Source organism: Macrobrachium nipponense, chromosome 3 (genome assembly GCF_015104395.2).
Source record: "Macrobrachium nipponense isolate FS-2020 chromosome 3, ASM1510439v2, whole genome shotgun sequence".
Lineage (NCBI taxonomy): Eukaryota > Metazoa > Arthropoda > Malacostraca > Decapoda > Palaemonidae > Macrobrachium > Macrobrachium nipponense.
Window position 1 is genome coordinate 36,142,422 of NC_087202.1, and position 16,384 is coordinate 36,158,805.

The following is a 16,384-nucleotide window of genomic DNA, read 5'->3' on the forward strand; positions in this document are numbered from 1 at the left end:
AGTTCTTGCAGACTTGCAATACGTGCGCTATAATTGGAGAGAGAGAGAGAGAGAGAGAGAGAGAGAGAGAGAGAGAGAGAGAGAGAGAGAGAGAGAGAGTCCACTGTAAGCTAACGTTAATTATATCAGACCTCTTACCTTTCTGCCACGTTTAACTAATGACTAATCTTAAGTTATCATTTTGAGACTCCACCAGTATCCTTTAATTCCATCACAATTTCAAATATAGATTTTCCGACAAAACTTGAAAATAAAACACACGCAAGGACAGAAAGTCAGGTTTTACAGGGGTTCGTTCAAAAATTTAGTGATAAAATATCTTGAACCTCGACCTTGACCATGATGCCTTGATTTTGGAGCTTCAGAACAAAAGCCAGACATATACAATACGATGTTGAAAACAGTAAGTGGAAAAAAAGTAATAACCACGCCGACTGCTTTCATGACAACTACGCAAGAACAATTAGTGTGTTCGAACTGAACAGGATTGAAAATGTGGTTCAGTCTCCATCGACATTTTTTTTTTTATCATCGTTATTCATGCAACTAAAGTGCACTAAAGTGCACATACATGGCAACAGCCTAACATCAACTGGCTTGCTACACCAGGTGATACAAAATACAAAGGCCATATGAAAGAAAAATAAAAAACTGAGCAACTAGAATATACGTACGTAGTTAATACCGAGGAATGTGACAGAAAATGCAAAGTATTTGCTATAATCTTTCAAAGAAATCATACGTTTAACACGACCAAGTAGGTGGGGGGGGGGGTATTTAAATAAATAAATAAATAAATATGACTAGCAACAAGGAGTACCCGAGTGGAAAAAATCAAAGTTGAAAGTGAAAGCAATTCCACATAAAATACAATCATAACGCGTTATCAACTGAGGAATAAGTACACTTTCCCTAAGTTCCGCAATAAGTGGCCTATTGCTTGATAAGTGGGCCAATTGTTTTCATAGGCAATTGCTTTATTACGATAGCAATGATAAGAGAGCGTTTTTATTAGGAATATGGTATGTATCTTAAATAAACAGGAATTTCACAAGGAACAACGCTCTACATAAATGTCATTAGAGATCGCATGAAATGGAATTCTTGATACAGTTATTACAGCTGGAACTTGTCAGCTAGCTTTACTTGAACAGTAACTATACTGTATCTGAGTCGATTTTATTTTGAATCAGGATATTGAATTGCCATCATCTGAACTGCAACGGTACGTTTACTTTATAAACAGACACATAATTTACACAAGCACTTCCAATATTCAAGTTAGTGAATGTATGTCGAACGACATAATACTACGATGAGTCAAACTTTAATCGAAAGCAAAGCTAATATCAAGCTTCTACTATAAGGGCTTTCAGTTGCTTGTTATGGACTTGAAGAGGCATCAACAATGTGGCTAAATATCTACATATTCTGTCTATATGATATCAAATATTTTTAGCAAGAGGTGTGTCTTTGCTTATGGTAGCATATACATCACAAGCCGCTATATTACTAAATATACTTGCTCACCCGCATAGTACTATCCACTGATCAATTAGTGAATATGTGAGTCGTTCTAAATGATATGGCGAATAATTTACGAACCAAAAACAGTCCAAGTGCACGATCCCATTTCGTTGTGCAATTAAAGGATATACGGTTCTCGATGTCTGATTAAACTTTAAAATAAAAACTCGATTAAGTGTTAAATGCCTGGGAAGTATGTTGATTGGCAACGTGGACTTGTAACTATGGAACTGACAGTTACATACCGCCAATTTATAGGCTGAAGGTACAGTATATGAACTATTATCAACTGAAGCAAACTGCAGGTTATCTTAATATAACTTGGAGCATTCTCGTTGAAATGAAGGTATTTTAAACGCGACCGAAGGAATTTATTACATAAGCAAAATATAACGCATCCACTTTCGTGCCACTGCTGATTGTTTCCTGTGACGTTCCATTAGAATATGTGCGAACACTATTGTTGATTATGGCATACAGATAACAAGTTCCTGGTTTGTCATTCGCTTTAGTCCTATACTACATATGAATCGTTACAGAGCCAAAAGTAAGATGGAAAATTAAAATGTTTTATCTATGACCCAGACTTATTTTATTTTTGTCGCGTTCAAACACTTCAGGTCAGACACACTGGAAACATTTCCTAGGAAACACTTTCCAGCTTAGACGAGTAACAGCAAAATCCGACTAGGCTGAACACCATTAATACCTCGCACAATAACAATATCTAGCAAGTTGCTGTGGTGAGAAGTGAGTTAAATACGTTAAATGCAACATGGGGTGTCGTTTTTAAGAAATGGGTTAAGTCGCATGCCGTAATTATAACAGACTATGAGAGAGAGAGAGAGAGAGAGAGAGAGAGAGAGAGAGAGAGAGAGAGAATCGATAACGTATATTTTGAATGGTTCACAGTGAAATAAATTAAGTCAGCAGACCCACAAAACAATAACTTTCCAAAGCTAAATAACAAAACAATGGCGAATCCCTTAATTTACTTCCAAGATGGAATAACGCAAAAATATCTCTGATACATCAATCATAACGTTTAATTCTCTACTGCCATACTTACATTATCATCTCAAAACACTGGCACAGTCGCCCTCACTGTCACTTTCACCGTCAGTATCATCATTCTATTTTTCCATTCCAGGAGCCATCTGTGAAAAGTCCCCTCTTGGATTCAAAACCTGCCTGAAAAGGGTAAGTGTCGGCTTAAACAGACAATAATGTTCTTTCAACATTTAATTGACATAGAACTTTTCATAAAGAATAATAACAATGACAACTGGAATTAGCAATTCAGCAATCATATTGCAACATCACTGATAATAGTATATTAATCATGTAAGTTCTTTCAGGGAGTAAATTCACCTACCGTAGCCCTCTATATATACGTTGTATATATATATATATATATATATATATATATATATATGCATTTTTGTTTTTCGTCAATTAATATATATTATATATATATATATATATATATATATATATATATATATATATTATATATATTAATCTGACGAAAAGCAGAAATGCATTTACAAGTGGTCGGAAGTTTGGTGTTGACTAGCTAAAAGTATTAAGTCTAAAACCGTGTTTATATTTCATATAATTTCTTGGTGATCGAGATGAAAGATTATCCAATAACACAAATTTTTCCCTAAAACATTCGTGGTGTCTGTCAGTAATGCTACCGAGTCGAGATACTAAAAATTGTGCTCACGAGTCTAAGAGTAAAGCAAGCCGGCAAAGTCAAGGTCTTACAATAGGTTTAGGATTCGCACAAATTCATGCAAGACGTTTTAAATATTATTTCGCATTTTTGTAAACGCAAATGAGAACAAAATCGCACTACGTACTGGATGAAACATGGAATTATCAGCCTTTTCTGAAGACTAGAGTTTACTCAAACTTTGGAATTGATGGAAATGGCTTTCTGTATGTGAAACTTTAGGAGGTAAAACAAACAGCATAGCGCCTGCATTCAATGGCTGCTGTATGCCTTTTCGTGGTTGCACAAATTAAAACAATATCGTTTCCACGTGATTTTCACGATAATCACCGGTTCACAAGAAAATATACTAGTTGATAAAAACTGACCCTTCATTTAAGTTTTCTGTTAAACCAACACAAATATGCACATATGAGCATAAACATAAGCTAAGAATTAAAATACCCATATTCTCAAAACTATTCATCTTTGATAATCGCAGTAATGAAAATTAGATTTTAAAATAAAGCTGACATTACATGATAATACAGAATTAGATAATATGTGCTACGGAAAAAAAATTTCTTTAAGTGGCTTGTATAGAACAATACAATGAACTGAAAAACTGCATATAGATTCCAAGGTAATAATGCACTGAAGAACCGCATATAGATTCCAAGGTAAAGTTCTTTGTCCTCAGATAAGCCTATAGCCAAAGTCAACATTGCCTTTTAGCCTTAAAAGCTGCTACTAAGAAGTTTCCTCATTTTTGAGAGACATTAACCTAACCATGTTGTTTATAGAAGTATCGGCGCTGGGGAAAAAAAAAACCCTTAACGTGGAACCATGCTTTACACCCTGACCACTGGTGTTGGAAGAATTGATCAGTGTATTCTCTCCCAGTTCTGATAATGGCATTACTGCGAGATCCCGCCTTGAACTCGCCAGAACCAAGGACTGTGCCAGACAATCATCTGTAGCTTGTGGGATGTGCTGCTGACTTTTCTCTCTTGGTTGCAGGCGTCCACCACTGAAAGAAACTGGAAACCCTTCCTTCCCTGGTCATCTGAGGCAATCCCCGTCAAGTGACAACTTACAAAGCTGCCCTAATTTACTGATGTCCTCCTGAAACCTAGAAAGAGTAGGAATGGCATTACAGTCTAGACTTACCCAGGGAACAGCTTGGTGACCCTGCTCAAGCTAGTGGACCTTGCAATGGTTAACCCAAAATTGGAAAAAAAGCCAACTTCCTTTAGTCTCCAACAGGTCCATAACAGGGGATGCTCAAAGCCCACCGTCAACAAACTGAGTACATCCACTAAAATTTTTATAATGAATAATTACCTCCAGCAAAAGTAAAAACTCAGGGTGAGGTAATGCGCCAATTTGACCAGCTAACAGATAAGGGGGCCAGAACAATTAAGACACAGTAGTGTTCACTCCTCTTCAAACAAAATTGTTAATAAATTCTCTAAGAGGCTTACTCTATTTGAGCACATTCTAATTGCCCTATATGGTGTGAGTGTCAAACTCAATACACTGCTTGAAAATCCTCTGAGTGCTAAAAATTCACGATTAAAAGTGCAACAGACCTCTACCAATATTGGTTAAACTCTTGAAATTCTAGATCTGCCATGATCATGCCTCAGACTTACACTGAGGCATCTAAAGGACTGGATCCTTCTTCCCATGAGACCTTCAACTAACATCGAATCTGATAAGAGACCAGCGGCTGACCCATGTTCAGGTAACGGAAAAAACCCTAGCTTGATACTTGCCAGGTAAAAAATTTCCCAAAATCATATAACCTCAATGCAAAGACCTCTGCTGTGATAAAAGGAGCTCTTATAAGGACTAACAAACTCTTAAAAGTGATCAGCAGCAATAAAAGCACAAGTGTGAAATTTCTCTGAAAGAAACCCCTGAGGAGTGAGAAGTTAAGTACATCTTAGTTTTACCAAACCTTGGAGCTGATTAACAGCTCTCCTAGGGCTGGCCCGAAGGAATAGATATTTTAACGTGGCTTGGAACTAATTGGTCACCTAGCAACGGGACCTACAGCTTATTGTGAGATCCGAACCACACTATATCGAGAAATGAATTTCTATCGCCAGAAATAAATTCCTCTGATTCCGCGTTGGCCGAGCCGGGATTCGATCTTCGGACCACCGAATTGGCAGCTGAGCGCAAAAACCACTCGTCCAGCGAGGAACTTGAGAAGTGAGAATATCTGACTAAAAAAAAAAAAAAAAAACTTGTAAAGTGACTAGTCCTTCCCCAAAGCTACCTGCATATTTGGAAAGAGACCCTTAGATTATGAAGTAGTTCTTCTTCTCCAATATATGGCTGCAAAAGAAATATCATAAGAGAGGTTCCCTTTCCATAAACTGCATTAAAGCCTTGAACATACACAAGCCACAGCTCAAATGAAACTCCTACTTCCACACTATCATGTTAATCTTTAATTACAGAAAGCAATTAACCTCTTCTAAAAGGAAATTGCACCACTTATAGTACACTGGTTGTAAATCAGACACCTGATTCATCAATCAACAGAAGCAAAAGCAATTGTCTCCTGCCACACGGCAGGATAAGCCTTAGCTACTGACAAAATGAAAGGGAAACCGGGGAAGAGACTACCACGCTCATTGGCAGAGGAGCAGCAGTTGATTGCACAGAACTACAGCCTGATAAGCTTCTACTGAGGGTTAAAAACTCCTCTTAAACCACCGCCAACAAAAGCACTTGCTCCGGCTCAACCAAAAGTTCAAAATCTGATTAGGAAAATCTCATGATAACGAGAACGCTCCTGAATGACAAGGGAAATGCAAAAAACAAAATAAAAAATCCTGTCAAAATAAAATGTTGTGACTAATAACAGTAACCACCCGTTAGTACTTAAATGGAAGATGAAAATGATAGCACATGCTGGGATTCGCTATAGGCAGGTGAGGTCCAGGAGGATATGCATGCACAGGTGATAGAACAGCATATAATAAGAGAGCAATCTGAAGATACGCAAGTGAAAAAAGCACACGGTGATAGGTGTGCAGGCAATAACCACACAGGTGTATGAGCACAAACTAAATGTGCTCCAAGTCACAAGCGCACACGCCATAGGCATACAAGAAACAGGCGTGCAAGTGATAGGTGCACAAGCCCTAGGTGCACATGCATGAGGCATACAAACTATATATGCATACATGACAGGTGCACAAGTAACAGACGTGCAAGCAATAGGTGAGCAAGCCACAAACACACATGCAATAGGCGTACAAACCCACGTGCACAAGTGATAGGCATATGGATAAGCAAACAAAATGCATGCACAAGAATGCAGCATGCTGCAACAGGGCCAATTTGGGCTTGACACACACACTACTGGTGTATCAAAACTGCAAGGTGCATTATCATCCTGGCCGAAAAAATACAAAACACAGAGGAAAGCCAAATACAGGTTTCTCACTGCAACCTAACTGATACTTATACTATCCATAAAATGCCAACAATCCTTAGCTACATGGGATTGAGACAAAATGTAAATTTCCTTGACAAGGTATATAACTAAAACTCATTTATATACTTACAAAAAGATTGGTTGCAAAAAAGGGATAATAGACATGAATGAAATAAACATTTTGAAGTAACGAAGTAAAGTTAAACTAAATAATGAGTAAAGTAAACGATTATGGGAATAAAGCTTTGCATCCCATAAACCGTGTACTCGAGTGCTGCCCGCAACTGCGTTTGTGGAGTGAGCGCTTAGGAACCAGGAACTGCAACGTAGTTCAAGTGCAATTTGGAATGAATTAAGACCAAAACATGTATAATTACATGTGGAGTTTAAGTTGTGATGGCAGTAAGGACAAAACCACCAATTACAAGGTAAAAATTAATTTCAGTTCAAACTATGACCCCGGGAATAAAAAGTTAAATACTTTCACTAATATAGGCAACAAAATGTTGTTTTATTGTGCTGATTACAACTGCAATCTTAAGGACGATCAATAAACGTTACATATATACGCTAACATTGTTCAAATGAGTGCTGGGCAGGCTGGGAGAGATGGTGGCACCGCTGCGCTTACGAACGGCACCTCACACGGGTGCCGCCATATTGGGTTTCACAACTGCCTTGATAACATATTGTACGAAGACCTCACATGCTTACATTAGTTCGTATGGCACTTTCATATATCACATTATGTTGACGAAACTGCAATCTTTTGAATGGTACGCTTAAAGATGTAATTGTATTCTTGTTTCAAAAATTAAATACCAAGTGAATAAGGCTGATCCACGCGATGACGATAGATCCTCTGCGGTGTTTCCCCCTATACTAACCTAACGTACCCTAACCTATCAGGCCATATTACTTAGGCAGGGGTCCTGTCCCCTGTTGAAGGAAACCCACTTTTTACCAACTACCTTTAATTACAGATTAGGCCTAATTACAGTCGACCGACAAAATGGGTATTAGGCCAACTGTAAATAATTAATTAGTAGCAACCCAAATACTACTTAGTATAGGAAACGTTACTTTCCAAAGCAATACATGACGCCAACTACTTGGATCTACCATTACCTATGGTAGATGATTATCATAGTGTCGACATACTATGTCTAGGTAGGTAGGACAAGGTGTACATTCTACGCCACTCGCATTGGCCTATCAGGTCGACAACGTGCAGGTGTCACGGAAAACAGTTGGATACCTAATAAAGGAAAACACTGAGACTAAAATGAGGCAATGCAAATACAGGGGGAAAATTAATGTGAACAAGAATATTAGTGTAAATATAGAGAAAGGGGTTTATAAACAAATGCATCTAGGTAGCCTAAGAGTAGAACTGAAGAAACACCTACCTTAATTCTGTTCTTTCCGTTAACTTATATCTCTTACATATGTATTTCATAATGTATTGCTGATACACTGCCTACTTAGATACACAGGATCATTGTGAAACACGCAAACTTCATTACAATATTATCTAAAATTGTATGAACGCAGAGTGTTTTAACTTTTAATCTCCAGAGCGTAGGTCACATAGAGTCGAGGAGACTCGAGAGCCGAGAGTCGAGACTCGGAACTCTTGAGTTTGAAGTTGAACTTTGAAGGCATATCCTTTGGTAATTGGTCTTCTTTTCAACTAGTGTCAAGATTCGGGAATTTTCTTCTTTTATTCCCCTTTATTCTATTTTACCTTTTCTCATATGGTGCTGGTTTATCTATCAATTTCAGTTTTGTTTTCATGTTAATCTATACTTTCCCAGACTTTCTTCGTATTATCTTTGAAGTTTGTTACTTTTCCTGAATTTGCCTTAATCTTGCGCTGTGAGTCAGTTCCATGCAGCTACAGGTATATAAATCATCCTAATTCTTAATATATTTTCTGACATTTTCGATAACATTTTGTCCCCAATTCTCAGCTTGGTTATGGGGTTTTACCAAGAAAACGGAAAAAGTGAATAATATTTGTAAAGTTGTTCCTATTTCTCGTATTATCAACCAAACACCCTTGCTCATTCTTCATATTCTACATCTTCAATGTATGCATAGATTTAATCTGTAAATTTGCTATAGTGCATCGTGCTTATCATTAGCAGAATGGCTCAGACATCTAAATAAGGAAAAAATAATTACAAAATATAGTCGACGATGTGAAGTAATACATATATTTTAATTTCGAAATATCGTTTAAGAATGATCGAAGAGAGTGGTAGGGTGGGATGTAAGCATTAACGCCTACCACACCACACACACACACACACACACACACACACACACACACCATAATAATAATAATAATAATAATAATAATAATAATAATAATAATAATAATAATAATAATAATTCGATGCAAAATCATTACAGGCTGACCTCTGCCGGAACGCCTTCTCCCCATCGACCTTACCTGAATTCCGGGATGCTGCCGAAAAATGCACTCAAATAATTGGTGCCATTATGCCGGAAGGTATGTATAAGTCCATCAGTCATCGAGGAATCACCAAAGACAGCTAGGTCTCTCGCAAAGCAATTCATTCTCATGGCTCTTCAAGAATTCAGTGGATAGGACCTCATTAATTGCAATTAGATGTTTGTTCCTATGAATCTTCAGATATTCAGCTCAGAAGTTCTTATGATCTGCGGTTTGGCACCCCACCCCCCCCTCCCGTTTTCTTTCTTTATAAAAGATAGTCAGGGCTTTCAAAGTTCAAGCAAGAATGTTCTTGCCTGAGCAACTTCGGTAAGTATCTTGCTGAATTAGTGTCGGGTTAGTTTATTTTATTATTATTATTATTTTTTTTTTTACAAGGAATTCGAGTAGTTTGTTCAGGTGATGTGACCTTATTATTTTCAGTTTTCTTTGGAACTGTTCCTTCTGATTTTACTTCATTTTTTCTTCTTTTTAAATTAGGCGGAAACTCCAGATTTCAAGGGCGTCTCAGAAGAAAGAGCCCTCAAAGTGAAATGAACACCCAAGCTATTTCGGCTTCCATTAACTTGATGATGAATATACTTTTTTGATATCTTATTTATCATTTTTAAACTAGTTTAAAAAAGCTAAGTCCAGGTAAGAAAAATCCTTGATATCACATTTGTATTCATGTAACGTTCATCTTTCTGAAAAAAAAATCAATTGCACCTCAAGTCGCAAACACCTTAATAATTCACTTCCAGAAGTTAACCCTGATGTTGCGACCTAAATTTTTACTGATTTTCAACTTCTGTTGGTTTTTCTCAGCCCTTTTCAAACCTGAAATCTTAATTTACCACCGGTAGTTATGTTGAGTCATGCGTATTCTGGCATACCAAAGTAATGGATACACATGGCCAGGTGAACTTACAAGTACACTGAAGATCGAAACTCCATTTCAAGTCCTGCTCAGTCAGACAGCTGATGTAAATTCAATCAAGGAATGTCTGAAATCGAGATATTTTCCATATCTTTGTCATATGTCCAAGAAACAAAACCAAGAAAAATGGCAAACAAGACTGGAATTTGCTTGATTCTAAAGTTGTGCTTTTTAAGTCAAGAGTTTAAATTGGTTTCTGTAATTGGCACTAATGCATGCATGATTTTGCAAGACAAGATCTGTTCGTCTTTGCTGTTGAGATCGGAATGATGATATCAATGGTAACGATTGTTGGATAGAATATAAAACATGATAAAAAGAAGTACTTAATTAAAACAACGTTCAAAGACACGGGAAACTGATATCTATCAAAAGCAACAACAACAAAAGCAAATTCATGTTTGTGAGATCTCTGATGTCTGTTTATAAAGTAGTCTGCTTTTCACCGAACCTTGCAGATTGGACTGTCAAGGGAGACACAAAGGAGCCAGTCACCCCGTGAAGAGAGAGAGGAGAGAGAGAGAGAGAGAGAGAGAGAGAGAGAGATAATCAGGGAAGGGAGAAAGTTTAGAAGAAAGGTCAGGAGTTTTCGTAACTGCTCTTTTCGTTGGCTACTTGAGGCTTGTCGAGCGGGCCGAGCCTCATTCAAAGCAGCGTTGGCAATATACTTACGGAAGTAAGAATAGTGACATTCATGTTGAAACTTGCCAACATTAATTTCTAACCATGAAAGAACGGCTGTAAAATAAGGAAAGGATGCGACGAAGCCACGGTTTGTATATGTTTTATTACAACATTTGAATAGTTGTGTGAACGTACTGTTTCTTTGTATAAACGCAAAACATCACGGTAAGAAACGAATCAAACATTAGATTCCTACCAAAATCAAAAGAAATCACCGCGTTTGCTTTTCGAATTGGCCCTCGTTCCTTCATTTTTACGTTACGTTCAATTACCTTGATTGTCAGCTTTTCTTCCTCTTTTCAACAGTTTCACTGAATAATTCCAGTTCATATTTCTTACTCCAAAGAGGACCTAAAAATGGTCTCATTCTCTTTACTCTTCATATACTGTGTTCTTTTACTTGTATATCTCAGTATTGTTATTTTCCAGTATTGGCAGTTTCACTCAGATAAGCCATGATTACCGCTACCTTTGGCCTTATTGCAGCTCCAAGATATAACGTCGTTAATGAGTAAAGTTAACGAAGATTCGAACTGTGCATTCTGTCTGTTCATCTGCTTAATTAAGCATAATCATTTTCTTCTTGAATTCCTATTCTCACACTTGAAGCCTAATTATATTCTTGAATTTCCAAATTTACGTTTGAAGTTTAATTATTTTCTTCATGCATCCATAACAGTTGGAAAGGCGTTCGTACTTCAGAGGGATAATTCAACTACTGACCTTGTGCAAGCAATATTGGCGGACCCCAGCCTCTGGGCAGACTACATGTCTTGCATTACTTCAACCAATCACGTAAGTTTTTGCTTACTACTTTATGTGGTTTACAGTTTTTTCTTTTATTTTCAATAGACATTATGGATTAAAAGTTAGCTGCTGATTATGTTATCAAAGTATTAGATATTATTTTTAGAATTTATGTTTATTTATAATTGACCAGAAAAAAGCTAAAATATAAATAATCCCATGTTATGCTCATTTGCAGGTTTAAAAATGCTGAAAAAATTATTGTGAATGAGCAATATTATATTAGAAAATCTTGAATCAACTTTGAGACAGGTATTCCAACAGACAATTCATCAGTGATGTGCGGCATTCAGTGACGTCAGAAGGAGAGAAATTAGCTCCAAGTGAGAGATTAACCTACTTTGAAAAGTTGTCCTTCGCAGTGTCCTTGTCAACGCCAAATCTTTTCGTCTGCAATTCTCTCTGTGGCGTGTTTATAATCACCCAAACTGATTAACCCGGAATCCCCTTCATTTCTAAGTCGATGTGTATCAGGGGAATTAACCCAATTTTCTTCTATACGCCAGGGATGGCTAAACGGAGACGCCAAAGTTGTGGGCGTGACAGGAGGAATGCGGGCGTGGCTGGAGGCCTGGGCGAGCGTGAGGATTGGATCTGAGGAGCACGACCTGGTGCAGGACGTAATAACTGCCATACAAGAATGCCCAGAGGAAACGGTAGGTCTTCTTTAATGTCCTTCCTCTTTCTGGCAATTTTGTTAATAAGCTAGACAGGAAAGGGGCCCGGGTTAATTACCCGTTTTCCTTTCCTCTTCTTTCTTGGAGACGCTGGAGAGATGGGATGGCAACAACACCGAGAATATTTATGGCACGAATCGAAAACAAAATGTAAATGAATAGTTCTGTTGTCGTTAGTCTCATCCTAATACATAAGTTTTCTCATTATATAAGTGAATAAGATAACTCGGGTTTTCTTCATTAATCTTAATATATCGGACGAACCTTGACGACAAATGGAAAAGGGAAAGGAAAATCACCATCATGTGTGACAGGATGTTTTCCTTTCAGTAGTAGGAGATGAAATGATTCCATTCATTCCTCACTTAAAGAAAATTCTTTTATTTTTCCAGGATGCAGCTTTGACGACATGCCTTGTTCGTGCCTGTGTCAAGGTTTAAGGAGACCAGTTGCTTTGAGTACCGTCCACTTCGAGGGAATTATCCTTCCTCGAGACTAAAATGGAATTTCTGACAGAAGGAGGTTTGATTTCAGAACTCATAGGCAAAAGTTCGTCTTATCAACGCTGTTATCAAGTTATTTGGATTGTTCTCTGGGACCAATAACTTGTGAAATGTGGAACCTAAAAATGAATTTCTATTAAGCGATTGGATTTCAAACACACATTTTCATAACTAAAAAACCAATAAATAAATAAATAAATAAAGTAAAAAACATATGAAGTCACTAACTCACTTATCCAAGAAAACTATTTTGTTGCCAAGAACGAGAAATTGTTCATATCGAAGTTTTTTCTCACATCTTGACGCGCTGCAAAGTAATAAGCATAATTTCCCTGTGCATATTGTGTAACGTACAAACCATAGATAGGCAAGAATTGCATTGGAGAATGCATTATTAAAAGAAATAAGTGTTCGTTAGTTCTGATTGTTCCAAAAAGCTTTCTCTCTATAAAAAGGCAGAATAATGAGATTTGTGGCCACGAATTAAGGAGGTTCACTGGAAATAGAATAAATAGGAAGAGCTTTATGGACTGAACATATAATGATATTTTTTTATACCTTTTAGCCAAGTCATCAATTTGTCAGTTAATGGTTTAACCAGGAACCAGGTTCACTTCTGAAGGGCCTCCGACCTTATCTACGGCTACACTAGAAAATCATTTGACGAGAAGAGTCCTAAATTCGACTGACCTCAATTTGATAAAGGTCAGACCGAGGTACATTTGGGTCAAACCTTGACAGCGGATCTTCGCATTATCTGCCGTTCGTTTTTCATATTACGCCTCTGAAAAAAGAAATGTCATGGTGTCAGTTATAAGCAATTCTCGACGTTCTGTCTCTAATTATATAAATGAAAAAACTTCGTAACCTCTAAATGCTTCTTTTTCCCCTATTCTTCGCGGGTATTTATCCCGGTAATTAGATCGCCCCTTCCCTCACCAGCTGCTATCCACATTATGGTGCAACTCCCACTACTCGCTACAACTTATTACTCAGACTACATCTTCAAAGAGAAGCTGATTACTTTTTTTTTTTTTTGAGAGCCGTTACTAAAAGAAGAAGAAGAAGAAAAATGACTCGCTTGTATTCCAGGTAAACACGCCGCGTATAGATCGCTTGTACGTTTTCATTATGATCGGTCTGTGGCGTTTGCTTATGCAGAGTAACGTTATAAACGCCCACCCTTCTTGGACGAAAAATCTGATTAAAGTTACTCGCTTAAATATGCCAAGCAGTCTTTTGAATATACAATTGGAACTTCAAAAGTTCAAGCGAAGATGCAATGTATTGGTACCCTAATACAATTCACCTTGTGTTTTATTAATTTACTTACATTTTTATTCATTTGTTAATTTTTTTGCTTGAGTTTCAAGTCAATGGCCCCTGTGAACTTGTCCCATAAGGTTTATCTTCCGAATAATAATAATAATAATAATAATAATAATAATATAATAATAATAATAATGAATAATAATAATAATAATAATAATAATAATAATAATAATAATAATAATAATAATAATAATAATAATTAGGAGGAAGAATAAGGAATATCCTTCTCATGTTATTGAGCAAAAGTATCCGATAGCATCCACGTAAAAAAGATGACACTTTGGTATTTTAAAAGCTCAAGGCAATGAGCTTTGATATGGGATCACTACAGGCTAGTGGCAAGAGACATTAACACTCCAGAATAATGGTATGTCAGAAAGTCAAATGGATGGTTATAACTGTGGCAAATTTAAGGCATTATGAAAGGTATGAAATCGGTTGTCACCGAGTCGCTAGATGACTTGCCAGATAGCCTTACTTCCACCAACAAATTTAATTTGAATACGCGCCAGGATTATTGTTAGTGAAGAAATTTCTGTACATAAATCGATGTAGGCAATATGTATAGGAGTTCCTTAGTTCCTTGATTATCCATGGTGATATATATTTATATGCAAATATCAATATCAATATATATCAATATATATCAATATATATCAATATATATATATATATATTGATATATTGATATTTGAATTAATATATTAGCATATAGATATATATCACTATGGATAATTATCCATAGTCATATATATCTATATGCTAATATATTAATTCTAAATATCAATATATATATATATATATATATATACATATATATATATATATATATATATATATATATATATATATATATATATATATATATATATATACATCTCAAGTATAAAAGGCCCATTCAAACACACCGGTTTAAATTTAAGTACTGTATTTCGGTGGTTTAAAACTAAGGACCATATTTCGGTGAACTAACTTCCGCCCTTAAAGTTAGTCCACCGAAATATAGGCCTTAGCTTTAAATCAAAGTGTTTTAATGGGGCTTTTATACTTAAGACGTATCTTGTTTTAACAGAAGAACTTATTTACACACACACGCACACACACACACACACACACACACACACACACACACACACATATATATATATATATATATATATATATATATATATATATATATATATATATATATATATCAAGGAACATCTGAAGCGTCAGTACTCATCATTATAATTTTTACATAGATTAATATTGAGAATTTCAATTATTCTTATAATTATGTATTTCATTCTTCGCTTTAGAAGAGCTTGCAGTCTTTTGGAAATTCGCATGACTAGAATACTAAAGGAATGATATACTGTGAACATTCCGGATATACATTGTAGAAATGAGTTGATTCACTTAAAGTTGTTGGTAAACTGAACAGTACCAAGACAAGCAAAGAGGCGAGGTTGAGTATAACCTTTGTGAAAAAAAGATCCAGAGGAAAATATCTTCATCTAGAACACTGTCTAGAATACAGAAGTATTTAAAGGAACTGGTTAAAGTACTCTATAATGAAACAATCTTCTTAAATCAGTAATGATAAGAAAAGACTAAGGAATTCTCCCTCTGGAGGCCATACTATTCTCAACATAGATTTAATTTGTTAGAAAATACATATTCTTAATATGTACTTCGATTGTCAAAAAAGGAACACATTCTCAACGTGGATCATTTGTTGAAAGGAACAGATTCTCGACATGGATCATTTGTTAAAAAAGGGAACATATTCTAAACATGGACCTCATTTCTCAAAAGAAAATAACCGGTAATCTCTATACGATATTCTGTCAATAAAGTGATACTTGACACAAAATGCGGCATCTAGATTTATTTCTTAATAAGCCTGGACACTTACTTTGCAGTAATTCTTGGTAATCAAGCGGTATAGATAATGCCCAGTATTTTCCAGTCAGAATTTTTGCCGCATCAAAACATGAGAATCGCTGTCTTTATCCAACTCACAAGGAAAATATATCTTTTCTCTGGGTAATAGATAAAATAGTGCGTATTATTTGCTTTCTCTCTTTAGATGTAATTCCCTCCTCCTTCTCCTCCTACTCTCTCTCTCTCTCTCTCTCTCTCTCGTAATCATACCTTACCAGCTGCAAAGTGAAGTTTTTCTACAGAATCCATCGCTACTGATCCCGTCAGATATTGGAAATACGAAAGCTTCCTGTGTCATTTGTTTCAGATCTTTTGTATTGAACATTTACTCGCTTGTCGGAGGGAAAGTG

At 36.3% G+C, this 16,384-nt stretch overlaps 1 protein-coding gene across 1 annotated transcript in view; it reads left to right on the plus strand.

Moving 5' to 3' along the window:
• The window catches only part of LOC135221701 (uncharacterized), a 19,917-nt gene extending 6,691 nt beyond the window's left edge, over positions 1–13,226 (plus strand). Inside the window, exons 2-6 of the mRNA XM_064259442.1 lie at positions 2,678–2,727; positions 9,120–9,219; positions 11,466–11,581; positions 12,100–12,249; positions 12,663–13,226. Coding sequence (XP_064115512.1) covers positions 2,678–2,727; positions 9,120–9,219; positions 11,466–11,581; positions 12,100–12,249; positions 12,663–12,710 — 464 coding nt within the window. The 3' untranslated portion in view covers positions 12,711–13,226. The remainder of the gene's footprint in view (positions 1–2,677; positions 2,728–9,119; positions 9,220–11,465; positions 11,582–12,099; positions 12,250–12,662) is intronic.
• Positions 13,227–16,384: the final 3,158 nt, after the last annotated feature.